The sequence below is a fragment of the Pan troglodytes genome, chromosome X (genome assembly GCF_028858775.2).
Source record: "Pan troglodytes isolate AG18354 chromosome X, NHGRI_mPanTro3-v2.0_pri, whole genome shotgun sequence".
In the NCBI taxonomy this organism is placed as follows: domain Eukaryota; kingdom Metazoa; phylum Chordata; class Mammalia; order Primates; family Hominidae; genus Pan; species Pan troglodytes.
This window is the reverse complement of record NC_072421.2, coordinates 31,725,585-31,749,381: the sequence shown is the minus strand read 5'-3', so window position 1 is coordinate 31,749,381 and position 23,797 is coordinate 31,725,585. Positions and strand designations below refer to the sequence as shown.

The following is a 23,797-nucleotide window of genomic DNA, read 5'->3' as shown; positions in this document are numbered from 1 at the left end:
ATAAGTTTGGATGACTAATGGTGTTAGTGAGATATCTAATCTGTAATATTTCACTTCTGCATCATATTTCTCCCTCATTGCCACATATAATTCAGATACATCTTTATTTGGCAAAGAGCCACTGGATCTTGGGTTTTTGCCCCATTGTGTGTCCTTAGCATTGCAAACTCAAGGTTTACTTTTTTTTCTTGCATTGATTAAAGCCTTCAGTCTCCTGACTTAAGCCTATAGTGTTCAAATACAGAGATGTATTTTTCTCTGCACTGTCTAAATAAACCAAGACTTGCTCTGAAATTCAAGGTATGATCCTAGCAATGAAAAGGTAGCCTTTCTGAGAGACAAAGACATTGTCATTCTACTACCTGCATAGCAAATTGATTAGATTGTTCTCAAGTCAAAAAGGTGGCTAAATATTAACCTAATTCACCATAAAGTCTAAAGTTAAAGTTGTTAGTAGATGTTATATAACACGAGGGAACTCTGTAGATTCTTAATACCTACTCAGGACCTTTCATATGTCTTGTTGGGCAGTAAGACCTTATGAAGCCAAAATTGGAGTTTTCTCTTTTTCCTTTAAATTCCTCCAGTGATTGTGCAAGATTATTATTGTTACAGTCAAAGAAGTTCTAGATCAGTTACTGATACCACTGAATTAAAGTAGCTGGAAATCATGATCCCGTTGCTTTACTTTGTAATTGACTTGATGACTTTGGACCTAGTCTAGTAGTTATCAATCTTCATAGCTACGGGAAATCTTTATTCAATGTTCTTTCATTAGGTCTTTGTGCAAGTCTCCAATGATGGTGAAAAGATGGCCAAAATGAAGGGAATCTGAAGAGGTTAGGAATGGGCATTCCTATGGAATATAAACAAAGGTGTCAGGGTGAGGAATGGCAGAGTTTATTTGAGGGAAACTACAGTTGTATTACCTTTTTTAAGATGGCAAAGAATGAGAGGAGATGAGGCTGACCAGGTCAGCAAGGGCAGGTCGGGAAGGGTGTGGTACCCACTGCAGAGTTGCTGCCTCCATGCCTAGTCTAGGGAGCAACTCAAGGGTGTGAGCCAGGAGTCAGGCCATGATATTGACATGAATATACGCCACACAGGCAGCTGTGTGGAGGGTAACTTTGAAAAGAGCGACGCTGGAACGAGGAAATCAAGCTGGGGGGAGTTACATGGGAGCCCAGGAAAGAGATGATTAGAGCCTTAAGTAAGGTGATAGAAATGAAGTAGACAGGCTGATCTGAGTGATATTTCGGGGGAGGATAGAGCTGTTTGATTCGGTAGTTCTGTGGGACTAGGGTATGAAGGAATGATTCCCAGGGCTGGTAACTACAAAACAAGATGATAGTAGTTATTTGCAGCTGGGACTGATAATTCAGGAGGAGTTGCAGCAGGTCCATCCTTTAATGCAGCAGTGTTTATTAGAGGTCCTTCCTGAAGGGCTGAGTAGCTGGAAGGTGATAAATGAGGTATGGAAGAGGTCGAGTTGAGGTCCTGGTGACATCTCCATGTGTAAATGTCTGACAGTCTGAGAGATAGAACTCTGATGCTTGTAGAAAGGATATAAGCCTGAGATATTAGGACTGTGAGTCGCCAGCTCACAGGTGGTAGTTGAAACCGTGAGAATGAATTTATATATCCCGGGAGCATGTAGCAGAAGGAGAACACTGGATTTGGTAGAACTCTGGAAGATGTGAACATTAAAGTGTGTATTTAATTACTTTTATTTTTAGTAGAGAATACATGTATATTATTATACAAAATCCAAAGGGTTCAAAAAGACAGATAGAGAAAAGTGAATCCTTCTCCAACCTTCTCCCCTGGCTGTGGTGTTTCCAGCTCTGGAGGCTACCATCTTTCTTGGTTTCTTGTGTTTCCTTCCAAACATGCTCTCTACATATGCAAATATTTGCAAAGATATTTATGGTTGTTGGGGTTACCTCACACAGTGTCGTGCAGTGTTCACTCTGGTTTTCTCTTTTTACTTAAAAATCTCTAATTTTCACATGCTGGAGAAATGTGCCAGAAGAAGAGGAGGGCAGAGCTTGGGAATGATGGGAGCATTTTCCCACAGGAGGCAGGAGAGAGAAGGGTTAGGGAACTAAAGTATGGGAGGAGGCGTGACCCTGAATGAGAGAAGGACTGCCTCTGAAGACAAAGTGGTAGGTAAGGAATTTAGGGTAAGGAAGGGAGGAAAGAAGCATAATGGAATGAATGTTAAAATGTCCAGTAGACATCACTGGAAATAATTCAAGACTGATTCCTACGGCTGTTCCCACATGTTTTTAAAGTTGGAGTGGAGAGGAAAGCGTGGTATATGATACATTTAACGAAACTAGGCATTCAAGTTACTTGGTGTATTAGTCCATTTTCATACGGGGCAATTTACAAAGAAAAAGAGGTTTAATGGACTCACAGTTCCATGTGGCTGGGAAGGCCTCACAATCATGGCAGAAGGTGAAGGAGGAGGAAAGGCATGTCTTACATGGTGGCAGGCAAGAGAGCATGTGCAGGAGAACTGCCCTTTTTAAAACCATCAGATCTCATGAGAGTTACTATCACAAAAACAGCATGGGAAAACCCCACCCCCATGATTCAGTTACCTCCCACTGGGTTCCTCCCATGATATGTGTGGATTATGAGAGCTATAATTCAAGATCAGATTTGGGTGGAGACACAGCCAAACTATATCATTTGGTGACATGGGCCCCAAAACAAAGGGCTACAGAGCCCTTCTTTAGACAAAGGGAGCTAGTTTGATCACAGAAATCAGAAAGCCAAGACCTTTTATGGCAAGGATGAATAAGAGCTGAAGGGCATACATGCCACATTTAAGAAGCTGTGTAAGAATGGGGTCAACCATCTCAGCTCTACTCAGGCAGGGAGGACAGGAACATGGTAGAAGTGGAATCACCATTATTCACAGACTCAGTTTCTAACAAGCAGGGCCAGTGTAACTAAATTTCCTTCAGTTTATCCAAAGTTAATTGAAGTCTGAGGGGACTGATTCATAGTATCCAGTTCATGGCAGTGAATGGATAACCCAGAATGAAAGTTTATTTCTCCCTTTATCCTAATTATCTCTCTTTTTAACTGCCTTGTATTAAAATGTTATCAAGGTTGCCTTAAAGCTTTTTTAGGAGGAGACAGCATCTGGTTTAAGTGCAAATACTAGATCTATTAAAATGAGGAATATATTCATTTTTTAGGCACACAGCATCCTGTGTCTTAGAATCCAGTGTCTTAGGAATCACAATAAAAATCAAATTGTGTTCTGGTGAGCCTAGAATCTTCGCATCTAAAATTGGATGTTTGTGAGGACTGCTTCATACTACCAAAAAAATTGAAGCACCCCTCTGGCGATTAGAATATTCACATCTTACAAGTACAGCTGCCATCTCCCTAGAACATGCTGGATAAGAGTTTATGTTCTTACAATCCAATTTCCCTTTTTTTTTTTTTTTTTTTTTTTTAGATTTTTCATGAAGACCCTCATCCTCCTGTTGGCCTTCATTTGCCAATTGTCCCTCTACAGTAGAATTGATTATGGTCATAAGTTTCTTTAGCTACTTTCCAGGCCTGAGGATGTAATTCTGTTCAATTCTGCAGATAGTTACTGAGTGCTTAATGTAATTTTAAAATTATGAGACTACAAAGATGAATAAGCCTTGGTTCTTACCCTCATGGAGCTCAAAATTTATTTTAAAAAAGTTAAAATAGAAACAACTACTTATATCCTGCTGTTACAAGTGCTCTGGGGGCACAGAGGTGAATGATTTATTCTATCAGAGGGAGTAGAGAGGCCTTTACAAAGAGAGTTTAAGAGTTGAAGACTGAATGGGAGTTTTCCAGTCTGAGAGATGGGGGAAGGATGAGTTTTCCAGACTGGTGGACCAGTGAGTAATGTGTGGCTTGGAATGAGGAGAATAAGAGGGCAGTGGGATGGTAGGTGCGGACTACTGTTTAAAGGACTTTGTGCATCATACTAAGGAGTTTGGGTTTTATCCTATAAGCAGGTGAACAGTGATGGCTTTTTGACGGGGGGGAAGATTGAGAAAAATAACTGACCTGGCAGAAAGCTAAAGCCATGAAGATTGGTAGAAGCACAGTGGAATAGTCCATTAAAAGATGCCAGGTTCTTAACTAAGGATGTCTTAGGCAAGTGAAGAAGGGGATGGAGAAATTAGAAGGTCACTGAATGAATGAGACCAAGGGAAAATGGAGAGGGGGAGGCATCTGGTGTTACGGAATGTTTTAATTTGGGAACTGGGAAATGATCATTGAAAAACAAACAAAAGCAACCTAGTGCACCCAGGAAAAACTCCTGATTTGCAAAGGGTTAGTGCATGGAGAGAAAGAGCTACGTATCAGACATACTGAATTCTATTTGCCCAAGGACATTTCAAGTGGAAATTTCCTATGTTGATTTTACGTATTCAGTTTTCAGAAAGGATTCTTTAAAAAGTCATAGCAATACAATTCCTGCAATATAAATAATAGATCAGTGAACATCATAGGGATTAGCATAGTTGATTTGACTAAGCTTCAGATTCAGTTTGAGCTTCCCTGTAGCCAGGGAGATAATAGGAAACAAAGATTTGTCTGTCTCTGAATATTGAATTAAAGAAGCATGCAGCATCCTAAAGAAACATCATTGTTTTCCTGGCTCTACGTAATAATAATAATAACAAAAGTAGCTGTCCTTTGAGTGATTGCTATGGACAGGAACTGTTCTGAGTACATATAAACTCCTATTTAATCCTTAAAACAACCATATGAAAGAGAGGCTGTTTCCAGAAGATTACGTGGCACAGAGTATTAAGGACACTTCATATGGCCAGCAAGTAATAGGACCTGTATTCAAACTTGGGTGGTGGTCCTGAACTCTTAAGCAGTGTTACACTTGAAGTGATTATTGGCTAGTGTCCTTATCAACATTTTTATAACAAATCCCAAGGGAAATCATATGTGGCTGTTTCTCATGGCCTTTGATAATTGTGGAAAGCTTAACATTAAACACCAAAGATGGGATGACAGTTCTCCAAGGATAAAGGTCACTGTTGCCTAAAATGTATTCTGCAGAATACCACTGAGATACTCTGAGAAAAAAAGGATTCCAAGGACAGAAAAACTTTGAAAGCACTCATACCGGAAAGTCATCATTACATTAGCATTTGCACTGAGGAGTTTGGAAGTGAAGAAACCTGATTAGCTTTGTCTAACCTCATGTTGCTCCCACTTACTTGACCTCGAGCCCAACGGCAATGTTAAATAGAACACAATTCGGTAAAGAAATTCAAGTCTGAAGTAAACTTTGAAAACCAGTCTAGGAGATAGCATAGTTGACTCTCTACTGTAGTTGTTGAGAAGCCTATCCGTTGTGTCTCTGGGAACATCAGAAGATAAAGCTGTAACAGGTGCCCACGTAGGAAGCCTGGATTTTTCTCACAAAAGTAACTTTTCATATGCTCTAGTGGTGAAGCAGTTACCCTGTAGACCCAGAAGCCAGAATGATTTAGTCTGAAAAATCTAAAGATAGGTATTAAATTAACTCTCATGATCATAGAAAATTCTTTGCACCATTTTTGTAGAATATCCCACGGAATAACTTGGCTTTTCACCCAAACCACCAAGAAAAATTGCCACCAGTGACTTGATGCAATTAACTTGCTATCGGGAGTTCTTACTTGTGAAATGATTGAACTTTGAAAGATGTTTACCAAAGACAGCACCTTTAGCTTCATCACAATTACTGTGGAATCTTTCTTTGTAAGTAGTTAGATGCAAAGGCCAGTTGTTGCTTGAGGCCTCTCCTGGATTGTGATTTTAAAGTGTATCATCAACACATGGGAAGATATTTCTCCCTCTTTATCTTATGACAGAAATGCAGGTATAGCTTTCATCTCAAAGTAAGATTAAGGTATAAGTTACAAAGATGTGTAGCTACTATATGGTCCTGTGTAATGCTACTTGAGGAAGGCTGTTCCTTTCCTGGCACTGAAATTTTAGAGCTTGCATAATCAGTATATCAACCTCGTGTGGCTTGGTGCTTAGCAAGTTTCAGCTTCTAGAGCCCATGGCTAATGGAGACATCCAGGAGAATGTTGGAGAGATAGGTCTGAAGCCTTAGAAGAGAAGTCTTGATTAAGGAGTAATGAGTTGCGGGAAGGGGTCATGGTTGTGGCGGAGATGGAAGCCTGGGGAGAGGACAGAGACCTCCTAGGAAGAGAGTTTGTGTAAGAAGACCAAGGACCTCCTGATGTACTTGATTGTAATTGGGCATGAGCAGCCCAGTTAGAAATGGTTTCCTGTTGGTATTACATATGTACATGGATGGCTTCTGCAGATGGCTAAACTCACCCATTTTATTTTTTTACTATCTTAATAGTTAAAATATGACCTTTTCTTGTGTCTCCAAATTCTGAGTTACCTTATGGTGCTAGTCTGTCTGTTGTAACTACAAGTCATAAGTAAATCCATATGATTCTTTTCCTGTAATTTCCTAGTAAATCAAGGCGATAATTTCAAAGATAAATATCTGTATTTTTAGCTTTAGCAGTGAGCATGATTCCCAGTCTTTTTGCCTTCGAGTAAGGTTTGTTACCATGGTGGAAGTAAACAATATCCCACACTCTAGAATGTGAGCTCTTCAAGGGTAAGGGACAGTGTCCTACATATATCTTTATCTCCACAGCACTGGGTACATAAATGTGTTATAAAAATGAATGGGTAAATATCCTTTGGAGTTTTTCTGTTACTTGATGGGTTTTTGGGGTTGATTTTCAGGTATCTCCTTGTTTTTCTCATTTCTTACATTATTTTCTTTCCCAAAATCCCTTAATATACCTGTTTAGTTTGTGATGTCATTTTCCATTAGACTGAAACCATCCAAGTTGTTTAGGCTAACCCAGACTTAAGCATTTTCTGGGCTTATTTTTGGACTCTTTTTAAAACTCATCATCTGAAAATATTTAATGTCCACACGGATAATTCTGAAGACATGTGCATACCATTTTTCTTTTATGTACATGGGTTAAACCTTGATTTTTCCATAGTAGGAGAAAGCATTATAAGATTTTATTGTTTTCACTGGGGAAATACCTTTTGTGCTATAAGAAATAAAATTTTGAATCTAGAACTTAGTTTTTTATAAGACCTTTATTGAGATATAATTCTCGTACCATAGGAGTTACCCATTTAAAGTGTATTAGTCACTGATTATTAGTTAATAGGTTAACCAGTATTAGTAATCACTGGTTATTAATTACAGAGTTGTGCAACCATCAGCGCACAATTTTAGAACACTTTTGTCACCCCCCAAAAGAAATCCCATCCCCATTTTCAAGTCACTCCTCGTTTCTCCTGCAACTACTCTTTTCAGCCCTAGCAGTAGACAATCCCTGATCTACTTTCTGTCTCTATGGATTTGCTTATTCTGGACTGTTAATGTAAATGAAATAATACAATATAAAGTCTTTTGTGACTTGCTTCTTTCACATAGCGTAATCTTTTAAAATGTTATCTATATTATAGCCCGTATTAGTATTTCATTCTTTTTTTAATGCTGAGTAACATTTCATTGTATGGATATACCACATTTTTTAATCTATTCATTACTTGATGGACATTTGGGCTATTTCTACTTATTGTCTGTTATGGATAATGCAGCTATGAACATTCATGTACAAGTACTGGTAATTATTTTAAAGAAGTTATTCTGGGCTGGGCATGGTGGCTCACACCTGTAAACCCAACACTTTGGCAGGCTGCGGTGGGAGGATCACTTGAGACCAAGAATTTGAGACCAGCCTGGGCAACATGGGGAGATACCATCTCTACAATTTTTTTTTTAATTAGCCAGGCATGGTGGCTCCTGCCTGTAGTCCCAACTACTCAAGAGGCTGGGGCTGGAGGATCACTTGAGCCCAGGAATTCAAGGTTGCAGTGAGCTGTGATTACACCACTGCACTCCAGCCTGGGTGACAGAGCAAGGCCCTGTCTCAAAAAAAGAAAAAAAAAAAAAGATTCTATAGTTTCTGTCATTGTAATAGAGGAGGCCATAGGATCATATATGGCAAGAGTATATAGCAGTGCATGCCAGGGAGTGAAAAATAGGCCATCAAATTGAAGTTATTGGGAGAACTTAAGACTAAGTCTAACTACGCATGAGGGATTGAAGCCGGGACACACAAAGCTTAAAATTATGATTCTTCTAGAGACTGTTACGGCTTTTTGCTGATCAAAGACAATGAAAGTTTGATATTTTGCTGTATTTGTCTGAAAATGGAAACACACTTTTCCCAATGGCACTATTCCTGAGGACTAGACTTCTTCACCTCTAAAACCTCTCCAATCCTAGTTTTTCCTTTTGGCTGATGATGACCAGCCACTGCCATTTTTGTCTTAGGTTTTGTTAGTCTGTCTTATTTCCAGTTATAAGTGGTTAAAATTTCTTATGAATTCTTCTTTTCTTGTGTTGAACTTTTGATTAATACATTTAGTCTATAGACAGTAATGAATTAGCACCTGATCAGGAATTTGTGAAAAACATCTCAGTCATTAAAGATTAAGAAACTGAAGCCAATTAATATTGTCATGTTCTGTCTCTTGGAACTTGAGCAAGATACAGATCTATGTGTCAAGGACATATCCAGAAAATAGACTCCACCTAGATACATTAACCCTGTACCCTTGGTCCACATATTTTATTTCAGCAATGATCCATGGACATATTATAATTTGACAGTTTCATCACATACCTAGCGTATTGGGTCAAATCAAGGAAATCTCATCCTAGTGATCTTAACTCAGTGATTTCATTTTGCCCAGATGTTCAGCTGTGATAAACTTTACTAAGGCACAGATGATGGATGATACACAATAATTCCAAAATTTGGGGGTGGCTACAATGTGGCTAGGGGCTAGAACTCAGGTATCTACAGGACAAATATTGAGTGATTAGTCACTTTCTAAGCGCTAGATATGCATATGTTCTGCCAAGCTCAGTAGGTCTAAGTAGATTGCTTTCATTTCAGATAATTAAGTGCTTTCTTTTTATAGGAAGTTTTTAGCACATCTGAGGTTCTAAATCCAAAAAGTAAATAATATATAGAGAAAGAAGTAATAACAATAATAATAGTAACCAACATTTATTGAACACAGTATGGGCTGGGCATGGTTCAAAGAAAGTTTGACATATAGAATGTCGACCATACTGGCTTAATAATCCTCATAACTGAATTAGTGCTTAAGTCAGTTGCCCAGCCTCAGCAAGCAGCAGAGGCAAGTAAGTCATAAATCAAGATCTTCTGAATCCAAGACCATCTCTCAAGCCTTGTTCTAAGTCTCTCCTCAGCCATGGATGGTGAAAGGCACCACAAAGGCAGCGTGTCAAAAGGTGGCATTGTTCAACCTTTCCCCTGATGGGGCAAAGCTTTTATTTTTTTCCTTTACGTTCTTTGACATCTGTTTTAAAATGCAGATATCACTAGAAGAAATGACACTTTATTATAAAATCCCAGTAAAATGTAAATGTCTTATATAAAACCTTTATACTGAGCAAATTTCAGTAGGAAAGGGCTTGGAAGTAAGGCTCTGAATGTTTTAAAGGGGGACAGTGCTAAGAAATGAGTAGAAACAAGAGCCTGGAGGGGTCCTGCCATTTTTACTGTTTTGCTTAAGGCTGACCTAAAATATGCATAGTCTTCTCACCCTGTGAGCTTATCCTTATTAATGTCTTTTTCCACCTCGTTTAGGGGTATTTTTGAATTTGTGTTTGATAAAGATGTCTAAAGCTGTACTGTAAAATTTTATTGTCACTTTTTTTTTTAAAATGGAGTCTCCCTCTGTTACCCAGGTTGGAGTGCAGTGGCATGATCATGGCTCACTGCAGCCTCAACCTCCCAGACTCAAGCGGTCCTCCCACCTCAGCCTCCTCCTCCTGAGTAGCTGAGACTACAGGCATGTGTCACGACATATGGCTAATTTTTTTCAATTTTTTTGTAAAGATGGTGGGGGTGTCTCCCTATGTTGCCCGGGCTGGTCTTGAACTCCTGAGCTCAAGTGATCCTCCCACCTCAACCTCCCAAAGTGCTGGGATTACAGGTGTGAGCCATTGCACTGAGCTTTATTGTAATTTCAAGGGCTCAATGCAATTTCCAGTTTTTAAAGTTCATCTTGCTTGCAGAATTTGTCTTTCATTTAAAAAAAATGCTAATTTGCTACATTTATAGCTGCTGTAATAGTTCTGTATGATTTACTACATTTGCCTGAATTTAGATTGGTGGATATGATTTAGCTGCTTTTAATATTATATGAGGGTAAAGCCAGATTTCTTTGGATCTATTCCTTTCAGATGGCAATCTTTGTAGTTGTTCTACTTTACAAAATAATCCCTGTGTGTGCTCATGCTTTGGTATACAGTTAAATGTATGATACTGTTAAGAAAACATTGATCACTGGAAAGTGACCTTCATTTCTTTATGTCATAAATATCAACTATATACATACAACTATATAACTACACGTAGTAGGGAAGCTCCATTTAAAGAGTAGATGACTTACACTGAAATCATTCGACCTTTGTAAATTAAATTACACAGAGATTGTTGTAATGTTCTTTATCATACATAATAGTTATGATTGCTAGAGAGGCACTCATAAATCATTGCTAAAAGGGCCAGCTGCTTTCATGTTTTCAGCAAGTTGAGTTAAGGGAACAAGCCTTGCCAATTTGATTAATCTCTTATGTCCATTAGTTGGTTGGGAAGTTTTTTTGAGTGTAAATTTGTATGTAGACAACAGAGTTTATATTCTTTATGACATAAAATTAATCAGATATATCTACATATTTGTAGAATGGGGGGATTCTTAGCTCTATAGAGAATAAGAAATACTGGATGGAAGACTTTTTCTTTAGGATGACTGGCTACAGGAAGAAATTGTAGTGACAGAAGCCATGTGTAGTGAATTTGAATTAACGTTCCTTAGGGAGCTACCAGAGAAATATAATTTACAAGATAATCAAGAACGTAAATAGATTCTCTGTGGAGTCGTTGTCTGATCACTGACATATATTCATCTGTATTGAAATGACTTCATGACTACATTCTAACAATTAGAGAATCATTAGGGGTGAGATGTACGTGTATACCTTCAAGAAAAGCAAAATATGTATTGGTAATAATATAATTGACAGCTGTTCAAACGAGTACATTGTGTACTTGTTAAACATTAGAGGCTGGGCATGTTGGCTCACACCTGTAATCCCAGCACTTTGGGAGGCCGAGGCAGGCGGATCACAAGGTCAGGAGATGGAGACCATCCTGGCTAACACGGTGAAACCCTGTCTCTACTAAAAATACAAAAAAAAAAGCCGGGCGTGGTGGCGGGCACCTGTAGTCCCAGTGACTCTGGAGGCTGAGGCAGGAGAATGTGAACCCGGGAGGCAGAGCTTGCAGTGAGCTGAGATCGCACCACTGCAGTCCAGCATGGGCGACAGAGCGAGATTCTGTCTCAAAAAATAAAAAATAAAAAAATAAAAATAAAACATTAGAATAACTTACCTTGGAACAGTAACTCTGAGGGAACCTTGATCATCTATGAGAATGATCTCCCCTACGTTAATACTGCATCAAAACTAACATTATGGTATACCTCAAAAAGTATTGGCATAGATGTTTTTAAATATAAGAAAATTCAAATGCGTAATTGATAAGGGCTAAATGGCTCAATTTCCCAACCCCTAACAAAAATATGCCCTAACACAGCTCTGTGACTATGACTGCATTTATTAGAAAACATTTAGTAAAAATCATCTCTAGTTCAAACCCTCCAGCATCAGTTCTTCTTGATAATTCTCATGAACATTTAGAAATACCTTAAAAGAGAATTTAGACTCAAATCAAAAAACCTTATTTCATTTGGTTGCAGGCCAAGATACCTCTTTTAACCATTTCTGGCTTTTAGAATCCGTATCATGACAGCTTGTCCTGTCTCAGAGCTTCAGGAGGAAAAACTAGTCCCTCAAAATCAAGTTTGCTATTGAGCTTAATAAGAGGTTTCTGTATGTCATATGTTTGTTTAGAAGAAAAGCACTTGTTCGACTCATTTAATCCTGGCCTGATGAATTAAGGCTTGAGTTAATACTGAGGGAACCTTGACTATACATCTACAAAATCAATGTGTCCTGGTAGGCTTCTGATTAAGATAACATTAGCTCTTGCTTGAAGGCATCTTTCTCTGCTCCTACCATTTATCCAGTGGTAGATAATATGTGGAGTGAAAAATGAAAAAGACATAGCTGGGCTTTAAAGCAAGATGAACATCTCTGTGGACCAGAAATGTGAAAGAAAAAAAAAAAAAAAAGCAAAACAGGACTTCGTGAGTCGTAAGTGGGGCTAAATTAGTGGGCTTTCAGCTCATGCTGTAGTAACAGGGATTAAAATTCTCCTTACAAGGTAGTGGCCCAAAGCCAGGATTACTATTTGAAATCAGAGCCCCACAAAAACACACCTAGAGAGAGACACATACACACTTACACCTAAAAGCAACATGAAAAGAAACAGTTCGCTGCAGGGGTCTACAGCTTATATGCAGCTATGGCCCTAATGCATAGAGCCGAGGGAAGAGGCAAAGATTCGCAGCTGGGAAAGAGAGCATCACAGCCTTGAAACCAGGACCTGAACCAATCTACCTACTGCCTGGCAATGAAATGAGTGATATCTCTGTATCACTCAGTGTAGGAGCTGCAAACTACCAACAGATGTGGCTCTAAACTCTAAGCCCCTGGGTATGGCTGGGAGAAGCCATAAAACCACCTGAGAGAGAGATAATGAGTTTAAAAAGAGAGGAAAATATTAAAGTACACACACATGAGAATAATAGAAAACATACACTTGCATATGTATGCACATGCAAAACATCCCTTGCAAAATGTGTCTCCAAATCACGATCCAAAATACATGAAGAAATGGGATAGCACCCCCCACCCAAGTTAAACATCAAAAAGTGAATTAGGCTGGGAACAGTGGCTCACACCTGTAATCCTATCACTTTGGGAGGCCAAGGTGGGAGGACTGCTTGTGCCCAGGTGTTTGAGACTAGCCAGGGCAATGTAGTGAGGTGCCATCTTTACAAAAAATAATTTAAAATATATTAGCCAGGAGTGGTGGTACATGCCTGTAGTCCCAACTACTCAGGAGGCTGAGATAGGAGGATCGCTTGAGCCCAGGAGGATGAGGCTGCATTGAGCCATAATTGTGCCACTGCCCTCCATCCTGGGCAACAGAGTGAGACCCTATCTCAAAAAAAAAAAAGATGAATTAATTCTAGAAGAAAGCAAAATAATAGACTACTACAACAAAGATTTTTACTTACATTTAAGATGCTTAGACCAGGTGCAGTGGCTCACGCCTGTAATCCCAGCACTCTGGGAGGCTGAGATGGGTGGATCACCTGAGGTCAGGAGTCCAAGAACAGCCTGCCCAACATGGTGAAACCCTGCCTCTACTAAAAATACAAAAATTAGCTGGGCATGGTGGCAGGCACCTGTAATCCCAGCTACTCAGGAGGCTGAGGCAGGAGAGTTGCTTGAACCCAGGAGGTGGTGGTTGCAGTGAGCGGTGATCGCGCCACTGCACCCCAGCCTCCATCTCAAAAAAAAAAAAAAGATGCTTAAAGGCATAAATAAGGGGTACCACTCACTAAAATAACAAGAAACTAAGAAACAGAGATGGATGAAATGTAACTAGGTCTAAAAACAAAGATATCTTTGCCAAAAAAACTAGTCATTGAAGTTACTAAACTCAATATACAGGATAAATTCTAGACTTTGTCCTGTCAGAGAAGGCAAGGGAATTAGAAGATGATGCTGAGAATGTTACTGTGTACAACACTCACAGAAAAAGATAAGAAATATAAATGAGCAATTAGGAGAAATGGAGAATTGACCACAGGCTCTACAATATACCTTACTAGAATTTAGAGGTTTATTTAGGAGTATATTTGAGAGGTTTCAGAAGAAGAGAATGGAGGAAATGGTAGAGAAGTAATATTTGAAGCTGTCATAGCTGAGAATCTTCCAGAATTGAAGAAGGATGTGAGTCTTGAAGGAAATGTGCTCCCAAGAGAAATTTCAAACATCTGGGAAGGAAAGAAAGGCCTGCATTGAGCAATTGATATTCTTTACAGCTCAGCTTTGGCTGATTAAAATGAGCCTTTTCTGTTTTTCACTGGAAACCACCAAAACAGAAATGTAATGTGTTGTATATACCAAACCATGCCTCTTGAACAAGGGTCCTTATAAATAAATCATAAAAGAAGAGCCTTGTGGACAACTAAACCCACAGGATCAAGATACCAAGGAAGATCTCTCTAGAAAAGGCAGTCTCCTGTCAGCACCTTTGTGAAAAATAGGTGGGAAGACAGTAATGGCTTGTTGTACCATCCTGAGGTCCATGTCTAAAAACTGTTTTCAAAAGGAACACCATGGCTGCCCCAATCTGGTAGAAAGAAAAATTTGAATAGGATTCTACATAAAAAGTGTTGCCAGTTAGAACATTTTGTTGAAGTTTTCTTTTAATGAAGAGGGAAAAATAGAAAGTAATTCCTATGGAATGAGACCTTGTGAACATTGGATACTGCTTCAAGTTCACAGAAACATTGAACTGATTGCCAGTTAAGTTGTCAGAAATTAGATTTAATTAATGTGGACAGTTACATACATTGGTGCACACCCAGAGGACCCGTGTGCAGAATCTGACTGAAGGCGTACTTACTTCGATGAATCTCTTCTCGTCACTGCTTTGTCAAAGCAGATTGCTATGAAATAAACTATAGAAACAACTACCCTTGAAGGCTGATAGCAATAGGATTTCAATCAGTACAGATAGGAGATTCTATTTCTGTAGATGAAAAAGATCATACATTGATTTTCTGTGTGACTTTAAATAAATTCCTGGAAACCTTGTAATGTTAGGTACTAGGTAGAATGGAAAAAATGAAGCAAAACAAAACAAAGAAAAAAACCAGAGTAGATTGGGTTTTCTTTCTGCTTCCATGTGGAGATCTAGCCTTTTGAAACTGAGCATTTTGGAAGACATGCTGTCCCCTGTGGAATGTTCATTCTGAGTATGGGACAACAGAAAATATTTAGCAGACCTGGTGATGAGATGATCTTGCTTTCTCAAACTGGACAATGGGAAAACTCTTCTTGGCTACTCCCTACTTACATTTCATCTCTTTTCTCATTGATATAGATCTCCCACATTTGTGGATAGGAATTTCTCTCACCTGATGAAATATCATCTGTGAACAACAGAAATATGTCATCTTATTTTGGTATTTATCACAACTAGAAGAAAGATGTCAAGAGTTCTAATCAGTCACTGGATATCAAATATCAGAAATGTCCTCAATTGGAATTGTATTCTCAGTAAATCCTAAAGCATTTGGGACCTTCACATGTGCTAATACTGTTTATATTTATTTGGAAATTAACCAAATATAACCAAAAGAAAGTGGAATAACCATAGAAACCTTTAAATGGAATAAAATTTATGGCAATCAACATTATTAGGAAGAAAAAGTGTACTACCTAGAAACAGTGCAAGAACAACGAGGATCTTCTGTGCATCTAACTATATAGGTCTAGAAATATATAAAGTGAATTATGATAGAATTAAAAGGAGAAACTAACAAATCCATAAATATATCTCAACACTCATCTAACAAAAATTGATAGCTACAAATAATCAAAAATTAATAAAGATATAGACAACTTTAACAACAAAATCAGCACACTATGTATTTAGAGACTCCATCTTTCCAATGGAAAAATACACATTATTTCAAGTACTCAATGAACATTTTTAGAAAGTGACTGTGAACTAGGTCACAAAAAGAAGTATTGCTAAATTTCAAAGGATCAGTATCATACAGGGGTTCTTTGATTGAAACGCAATTAAATTAGAAATGCACTAAGAAGTGAAAATGGAAATATAACCACTGTGCTCCTAAATGACTATGGGTTAAGTTAAAAGAAATCACAGTAAGAATTACAAAACATAAGGCACTGAATTGAATCAAGTGATGTATATAAAAACTTTTGGTATATAATTAAAGTGGTACCAAGGAGGAAATGTATAACCCTAAATGTATTCATTAAAAATAAAAAATCAATGACTTATTCAACCTGTAAAGCAAGAGGAAAAAAAAGAGTAACAAGTAAAACATTATTAATGGACATAAAATGAGACCATAGTAAGTAAGGAGCTTCACTGCATTCTTGGATGTGAAGACTCAATTATTATGAACTTAGTTCTTCCCAGTTTAACCTATGAATTCAATGTAATTCAAACTCAAAATTTCAACAAGCGTTTTCATAAAATCGGAAAACCAAACACTGAAATCATGGAGAAGATCAAAGGGGTCAGAATAGTCAAGACAATTTTGAGGAAAAACAAAGTGGGCTGAGAAAGACTATCAGACATCAATTGATTTAAAGCTGGAGTGTGGGATCTACCAGGGATATACAGATAGAACCACAGACTAGAATACAGAGCTCAGAAGCACACCTGTATATTTATGGACACTTGATGTTTTGCAGAAGCATCGGTAGAGATCAGTGGGAAATAGATGGACCATACAATGAATGAGGCTGGCTTCATAGTTTATCCATGGGGGAAAAGTAAAATTAGATCGCATGTTCACAGCAAGCACAAAAATAGATTCTGGGTAAATTCAAGTCCTAAATGTGAAAAACCAAATTTTAAACTTTAAAATGTAGGTGTAAGAAAAGATTTTCGTGAACAAAACATAAAAAGCAGAGAACATACAGGGATATGTTAAAATTTACATATTTTATACCATAGGATGCCGTAAGCAAAGTTAAAGATAAGCTACACTAAGATAAGGGTAGGAGATCATATTTGCCATGCACATAACTAACAATGGATTAGCATCTAGAACATATCCAAAGGTTTAAAAAGAAAAAGACAATCCAGCAGGAAAATGGGTAAAGGAAGCATGAAAAGCCAGTTAACATGGAAGAAGTTTAACCTTGCCAGTAATCCGGGATGTATGTGCAAATTAAAATGCACCCATCAGGTTAACTAAAACTTGAATGTCTGATAACACCAAGTATTTGGTGAGGAGGTGGGCCAAATGGAAAACCTCATTCACTACTGAAGCGAGAGTAAATTGGTAAAAGCACCGATTTGTCACCCAGAGCAATTCGGTGACATGGAGCAATGTTGAAGATGTTGCTAAGATCCAACAATTCCACATCAAACTATATTCTGTAAAGAATCTCTTAAACAGGTATCCAAGGAGATAGGTATAAAAAAGAATTTCACTGTATCATTGTTTATAATAGTGAAAAGTTGGAAACAACCTAAATGTCCATGGACAGGAAAATGTTGGCATATTCAAGCAACAGAATAATAATACCTTATGGCAGTTAAAATAGCAAACTATTATGTATCGACCTGGAGAAATCTCCAAAATGGTGTTGAAGGCAAAAAGCAACTCTTAGAATGGTATGTATATTCTTAAATGTGAAGTTCTTAAATTTAAAGTTTAAAAACATGCAAAATAATGCTATTAGATTGAATCACATAAAATGGGTGTTTTTGTAGGTGAAAGAAAAATACAGGCAAACATCAGCATCTTTTTTAAGCTCAACCTAGTATTTGTTGATACATTCATGGTAACACTGGGCATGAAATTCAGTGTGGCATTATCTCCTTGAGGGCAGCGGGGAGGAGAGAATGGTATGGTGTTGAGGCAGGCATGTGAGGGAGCTTCTGCTTTGGCTGTTAACTTTTCTTTCTTCAAAAAACTTTTGAAGAAAATATGGCAAATCATAAACTTATCAAGGGGAGGTGGTAGGAACATGGGTATACTTACTCCATTCTTATACATTTCTGTTGAAAATATTTGCTAATGTTTAGAGCAAACCAAAGTGTTGATAGAGGTATAAAATTTTTAATCTCATGACATTATAAAGAAATATTTACAAAGTGATTAAATCCTTTGCTGCTTACTTATCTGAACATACCAATCGTGAGGCTTGTAGTGTAACATAAAAAATTGAAAAGCATGGCTCCCTTCACACACCAGGCAAAAGCTTCAAATTTTGTTTTGTTCTTTTAGCACTGGTAAGATTGTCATCATTAAAACCATTCATTAGTGCCTCTTTTGCTTGCTGTTCTTCGGTGGCAGTCAGATGCATCTAGCTACCATGGTATATAAAATTTGGTGATGATATTCAAATTACTTTTTTTCTTCTTTTTCTTTTTCTTTCTTTTTTTTTCTTTTTTACTTTTTTGATGCCAATAGGAATCTGCAAGCAGAATATGACCGTCTAAAGCAGCAGCACGAACATAAAGGCCTGTCCCCACTGCCGTCCCCTCCTGAAATGATGCCCACCTCTCCCCAGAGTCCCCGGGATGCTGAGCTCATTGCTGAGGCCAAGCTACTGCGTCAACACAAAGGCCGCCTGGAAGCCAGGATGCAAATCCTGGAAGACCACAATAAACAGCTGGAGTCACAGTTACATAGGCTAAGGCAGCTGCTGGAGCAAGTGAGGAGAGAGATGGGATTTTTACAAACATTCATTTTTCCCTCTTAAACAAAACTAAACCTCAGAGAGCACTTTTTATAGGTGCAACAAGCATCAATTCTTAAGTGCTTGGTATGTGCCTGCAAAGTGATAGTATCAAAGGATAGAAGTAGAGGAGACAGAAAAACTAGTGTGTCTTTTTTGTATTTGTCCAATATTGTTTCCTACCAAAATGGTTTTTTCTTGACCAATTTGAAATACATCTTGGGGAAAAAAATGCCTAAAGGTTTCCACTAGTTCTCTAAAAGTGAATATTTCACTTCTTGAAATGGAACTATTTCATTTACAATTAGTTATATTTTCTGGTATACCTTTGTGTTTTTTTCTCCTAATCCCTAACACATAGTTCTTTAAGCCTCCATCGAAAACCTAGCAAGATACTGCACTGTAAGAGGACCTACCTGGACATAGTTCTGGCTTTCTGGGAATTTTAAATTTTTCAATTATGTTCTCTCTATCTTGTTACTTAATACTTCACAAAGATATGAATCTTCCATTACAGTTTTGAGATCTCACATAGTCTCATCATTCACACATGACCTTCTAAATCTTCCAGTTATTTAATGTAATGATGTATAGTCTCATTCCAGTGTAGCTCTGATTTTTTCTCAAATTTATAAGGGAGCACAATTCAGATACAAAGACAGTATCCATGGATTATATCAACAGTGAAATATCCCAAATTAAACAATCTTTGGGAGGGCTTCTAAAGTAGGAAGGGTCAAAATGTATGAGTCCTGAGTGTCTATAATATTTTGAAATTTATACATTTGTATGTTTATTATGAAAAGTAATTCTGTTTTCTTTTGGATGACTTAGCCCCAGGCAGAGGCCAAAGTGAATGGCACAACGGTGTCCTCTCCTTCTACCTCTCTACAGAGGTCCGACAGCAGTCAGCCTATGCTGCTCCGAGTGGTTGGCAGTCAAACTTCAGACTCCATGGGTAAGTGTCCTAGCTACTCTCAGGTTTTGTTATCTGAAGAAAGGTAGAGTCGTATTACAGGGACATGAATATTTGGCCGTAAGTGTTTGACTCATTTTGGTATCAGGGAGCCACTGAAAATCATATACCAGGTGAAAAAAGTCTAAAAAGAAAATTCTAAAAAGGTGTATTCTGGCAGCTCTATCTGGCCCACAGAAAACTTGTATAGATGAGAAGACCAGTTAGGAGGCAATTGCCAAGGCCAAGATTGGTGAGTTCTGAGGGCCTGCACTTGAGAGATGTGAGAGGAGAGGACTGTGAGACTATTCTATAAAAATAGACTTGCCAGGGGGCTGGGCGTGGAGGCTCACGCCTGTAATCCCAGCACTTTGGGAGGGTGAGGTGGGCGGATCACAAGGTTAGGAGTTGAAGACCAGCCCGGCCAATATGGTGAAACCCTGTCTCTACTAAAAATACAAAAATTAGCCAGGCATGGTGGTGTGCGCCTGTAGTCCCAGCTACTCGGGAGGATGAGGCAGGAGAATCGCTTGAGCCCAGGAGGCGGAGGTTGCAGTGAGCCAAGATGGCACCATTGCACTCCAGCCTGGGCGACAGAGCAAGACTGTGTCTCAAAAAAAAAAAAAAAAAAAAAAAATAGAGTTCCCAGGGTCTGGGGACTGAGTGCAAATTGTAAGAAGAGGAATGAAGGGAGAGGATTTGGTTGGAAGAAGATAGTGAAACTTTTGATTGTGGACATAATGTGTTTGAGAAATTGACAGGTCTTCTAAGTCATGTCCCAAAAGAAATTAAGATACAGATCTATACTTGAAGTAAGTGGGCAAACTGGAGAGATTTGAGAATGAGTTTAATAGAATTGATTGCTGAAGGGTGTGAGATGAGAAATCAATAAAATCTATAACACAGGTGCTTCGATCCAGTGCCTTGGAGAAGACCTCCATTTGGGTAATGGGATAGTAAAGGATGGATAAGTAGGGAGGTTCAAGGAAGATGTGACGAAAAGGTGAAATGCTAAAGAGAGCTCAATGGAAATTAAAATAAATCACAGTCCATTGGGTCACTATAAATGCATTGGGTAATTTTGAGAAACCATTTTAGGCCAAGAGAAGGGAAGGTGGAAAACTTCTGTTTCAATGAAATGAAAGACTAGGTAATCTTAAAATGAATGAAGATTAAGGAAAGTGAAGACAATTTTGAAACATTACCAAGTAAGAAGGAAGCCTTAGGCAAAAGTTGGATGAATTTGTTGAGGAAATGGTCCACATGTTCTGTTCTCATTCTTAGCAATGTTCTCTGCCTAGGACTAGGTTCTAAGAAAGGTGGAGCTGATGAGGCATAAATGATCAAAGGTCAAAACAAGAGTAGGGCATTTTACAGTGGTGATGAATGGCTAGGACAGGGGTTCCTAGCCAGCTGCTCATTGGTTTTTCCTGCTGTGTCTGGCTAGACAATAGAGGGTTTTATGAAGGCCACACATACTTGGTCCCCCTTCCTCATTTCTCTTTCTCTGTAAAGGGCCCAGTAGGAGTCAGCTCCATCCTCTATCCTTACTTTTCCCTGGGACCTAAACTGGTTATATACTTGGTCCTCTCAATCTTACCTCACAGAATAGAAAAGACCTGTGACTCCTTGATTCCATACACTTACAGCTCTATTGCCTGATATGATGATGTGTTCAGGAATTCATTTCATACTTGAGCTCTTCCATGAGGGTAGAATAAAGGGAGGCAAAGTGCCTTAACCAAAATGGATAGGACAGAAAGGAAAAGTCAGGGGTGTGGGTGAGTTTTATGGCGAAAAATTTGGAGATCACAGTCGGGAAAATTCAAAAGTTGGATATCATGGAAGTAAAATACTTTCAAGCAATTTCTACATCTAACATGGTGCCTCCCAGCGAGCTGCTGAAGATTTTACTTGGAGATCACTGAGGGGTAAGGAGTACAGTTCATGGAGTTGATGAGACCAACGTTGCTGAGCTTATCAGCAGAGGGGTGAGGTCCAGATCCTGACGACAGTGGTAGATCAGGATGGAAAAGATGTTGAAGAAGATGGACGAGGGCTCTGAGGAGATGAACATTTCTGAGGAAAGAGACAGGGTGGTTGAAATAAATGTGATGAAGTTCAAGAACCTGGAGCAGTGGGAAGAGGCACATCCTCCTCTGGAGAAGCCAAACCTTGTAGGAAAGCCAGGTTTTGATTTTTTTGAGAAGGAAAGGGATATGTTTGAGGTTATTTTCCTGAATTTACTACACCTCCATGATTTAAGGCAATCTGTGTGTCAGATTATCTCTCTCCACCTGAGATCTGAATATAGCTAATAAACTGTTGGGATTGTAAATGATAACACACTACATGAAAAACAACTGTATGCATTTGCAAAGTCTGTAAATTCTGAAAACAACTGAGCTTTAGTACCTCTTATTTTTTTCTACTTCAGGATTTTCCCCCTTTTTTAAGTAAGTAAAGCATATGAAACTAAGTTACATATTTTAGTGGTGAGATTCAGAGCCCTGGGTGCTTAGAAGCATTAATAATTATTTAGGTCGTTGACAATGGCGAATAGGCAGCATACTCGTTAGAGCACTCAAATTAAAGTGCACATTAGGATGTGGTCCTGATGATCTGTGGAGCAAAAAAGATCATGGTAGAACTGAATACCAGGACAAAAGTGCTATATTCCAATGGCTAAGCTAAGAGATAACTTGCTGGTATAAAATGGATAAGCTGTGTTGTTAAATTTGTCCTCTGAAAGAAAAGACTGAATTCAAAGGTACTTTTTCTTGAGCTGTGTATTAATCTGTTTTCACACGGCTATAAAGAACTACCTGAGACTGGGTAATTTATGAAGAAAGAGGTTTATTGACTCAGTTCCACAAGGCTGGGGAGGCCTCAGGAAACTTACAATCATGGGGGACGGTGAAGGGGAAGCAAGGCATGTGCTACGTAGCGGCAGGAGAGAGAAAGCGAGGGGAGAACTGCCACACTTTTAAACCATCAGATCTTATGCGAACTCACTATCATGAGAACAGCATGGGGGAAACCGCCCCCATGATCCAGTCACCTCCCACCAGACCCCTCCCGCAGCACATGGGGATTACAATTCAACATGAGATTTGGATGGGGACACAGAACCAAACCATATCGAACTGCATAAGCTAACTTCATTTAAAAAGGAAAAAAACCTTACCGTCTTCTTGAAGGATGCACACAGGTGTCTAAATAAATGCAGTGTATATACTTGTGCTTTGAAGGTTTGAGATATAAGGCTGGGATTTGCTGAACCACATTCTGGATAGGATAGAGCTGCATTCTTTAAATATGCAACCCCGATGACTGATTTTCTTTTAAGTGAAACATGAGACAAGTCATATTAGGTGATGTGTCTAAAGAGTCAACATATTTCCTCAAGCCATGAAATACTTATCACTGAGTCTCTATGTACCATTTGTATTCTGTACAGTTCTTACTGAGACAATGTGCTAATGAAACGTACATTCTATTGGAGGAAGCAAATATAGAACAAGATAGAAATTAACAATGTTTATCCCCTATTGGCTCTCATGGGCTCCATATACAAATCTATGATGTCCAGACAACTCCTTATCTCTGATGACTCCTAACTTTCCACCAGATTACTGTTTTTTGAAGCATTTTATATTTTATTTATTTAAAAATTAAACTGTTCCTTTGCTTTTTAAAAACTATATCATGTACATTTGAGGTTTATGACATAATGGCTCCCTAGCTTTTTATTTAGAACAATTTCAAACTTATGGCAAAACTGCAATTAATTCAACAGTTTGCCACATTTGCTTTATATCTATTTATTTATGTACTTTTACATTCATGTGTTGTTAAATGGATTGCATATATTTAGATTAACATGTATATCTGTATGTTAACATATTTTTATATACTGTATATATTTTACGTGCATATTTAATCATATTCATGCGTGTATATAGTTTGTGGATTTTTTTTTTCACTGATCCACTCAATGGTTAGGTTTCATACATAACACTTCACCCCTAAACACTTGAACATGTGCCTTCTAAAATGAAAGATATTCTTACATAAGCACAATTATCATGCTCAAAAAGAACAATACTGTTATATAATGTAGAATTTAAATTCAAATACCTCCAATTCTGCCAATTAATATTCTTTATAGCGATATTTTACATTCAGGATCAGTGAAGGTGCAGCTTTGCATTTTGTTATGTCCCTGTAGT

At 38.3% G+C, this 23,797-nt stretch overlaps 1 protein-coding gene across 19 annotated transcripts in view; it reads left to right on the top strand.

Annotated features, from left to right (window-relative positions):
- The window catches only part of DMD (dystrophin), a 2,616,526-nt gene that overhangs the window by 2,570,028 nt on the left and 22,701 nt on the right, over window positions 1–23,797 (top strand). For all 19 annotated transcript variants that reach the window (XM_063804906.1, XM_063804905.1, XM_063804907.1 and 16 more), the window contains 2 exons: window positions 18,343–18,586; window positions 19,445–19,568. In XM_063804906.1, the coding sequence (XP_063660976.1) occupies window positions 18,343–18,586; window positions 19,445–19,568 (368 nt within the window). The remainder of the gene's footprint in view (window positions 1–18,342; window positions 18,587–19,444; window positions 19,569–23,797) is intronic.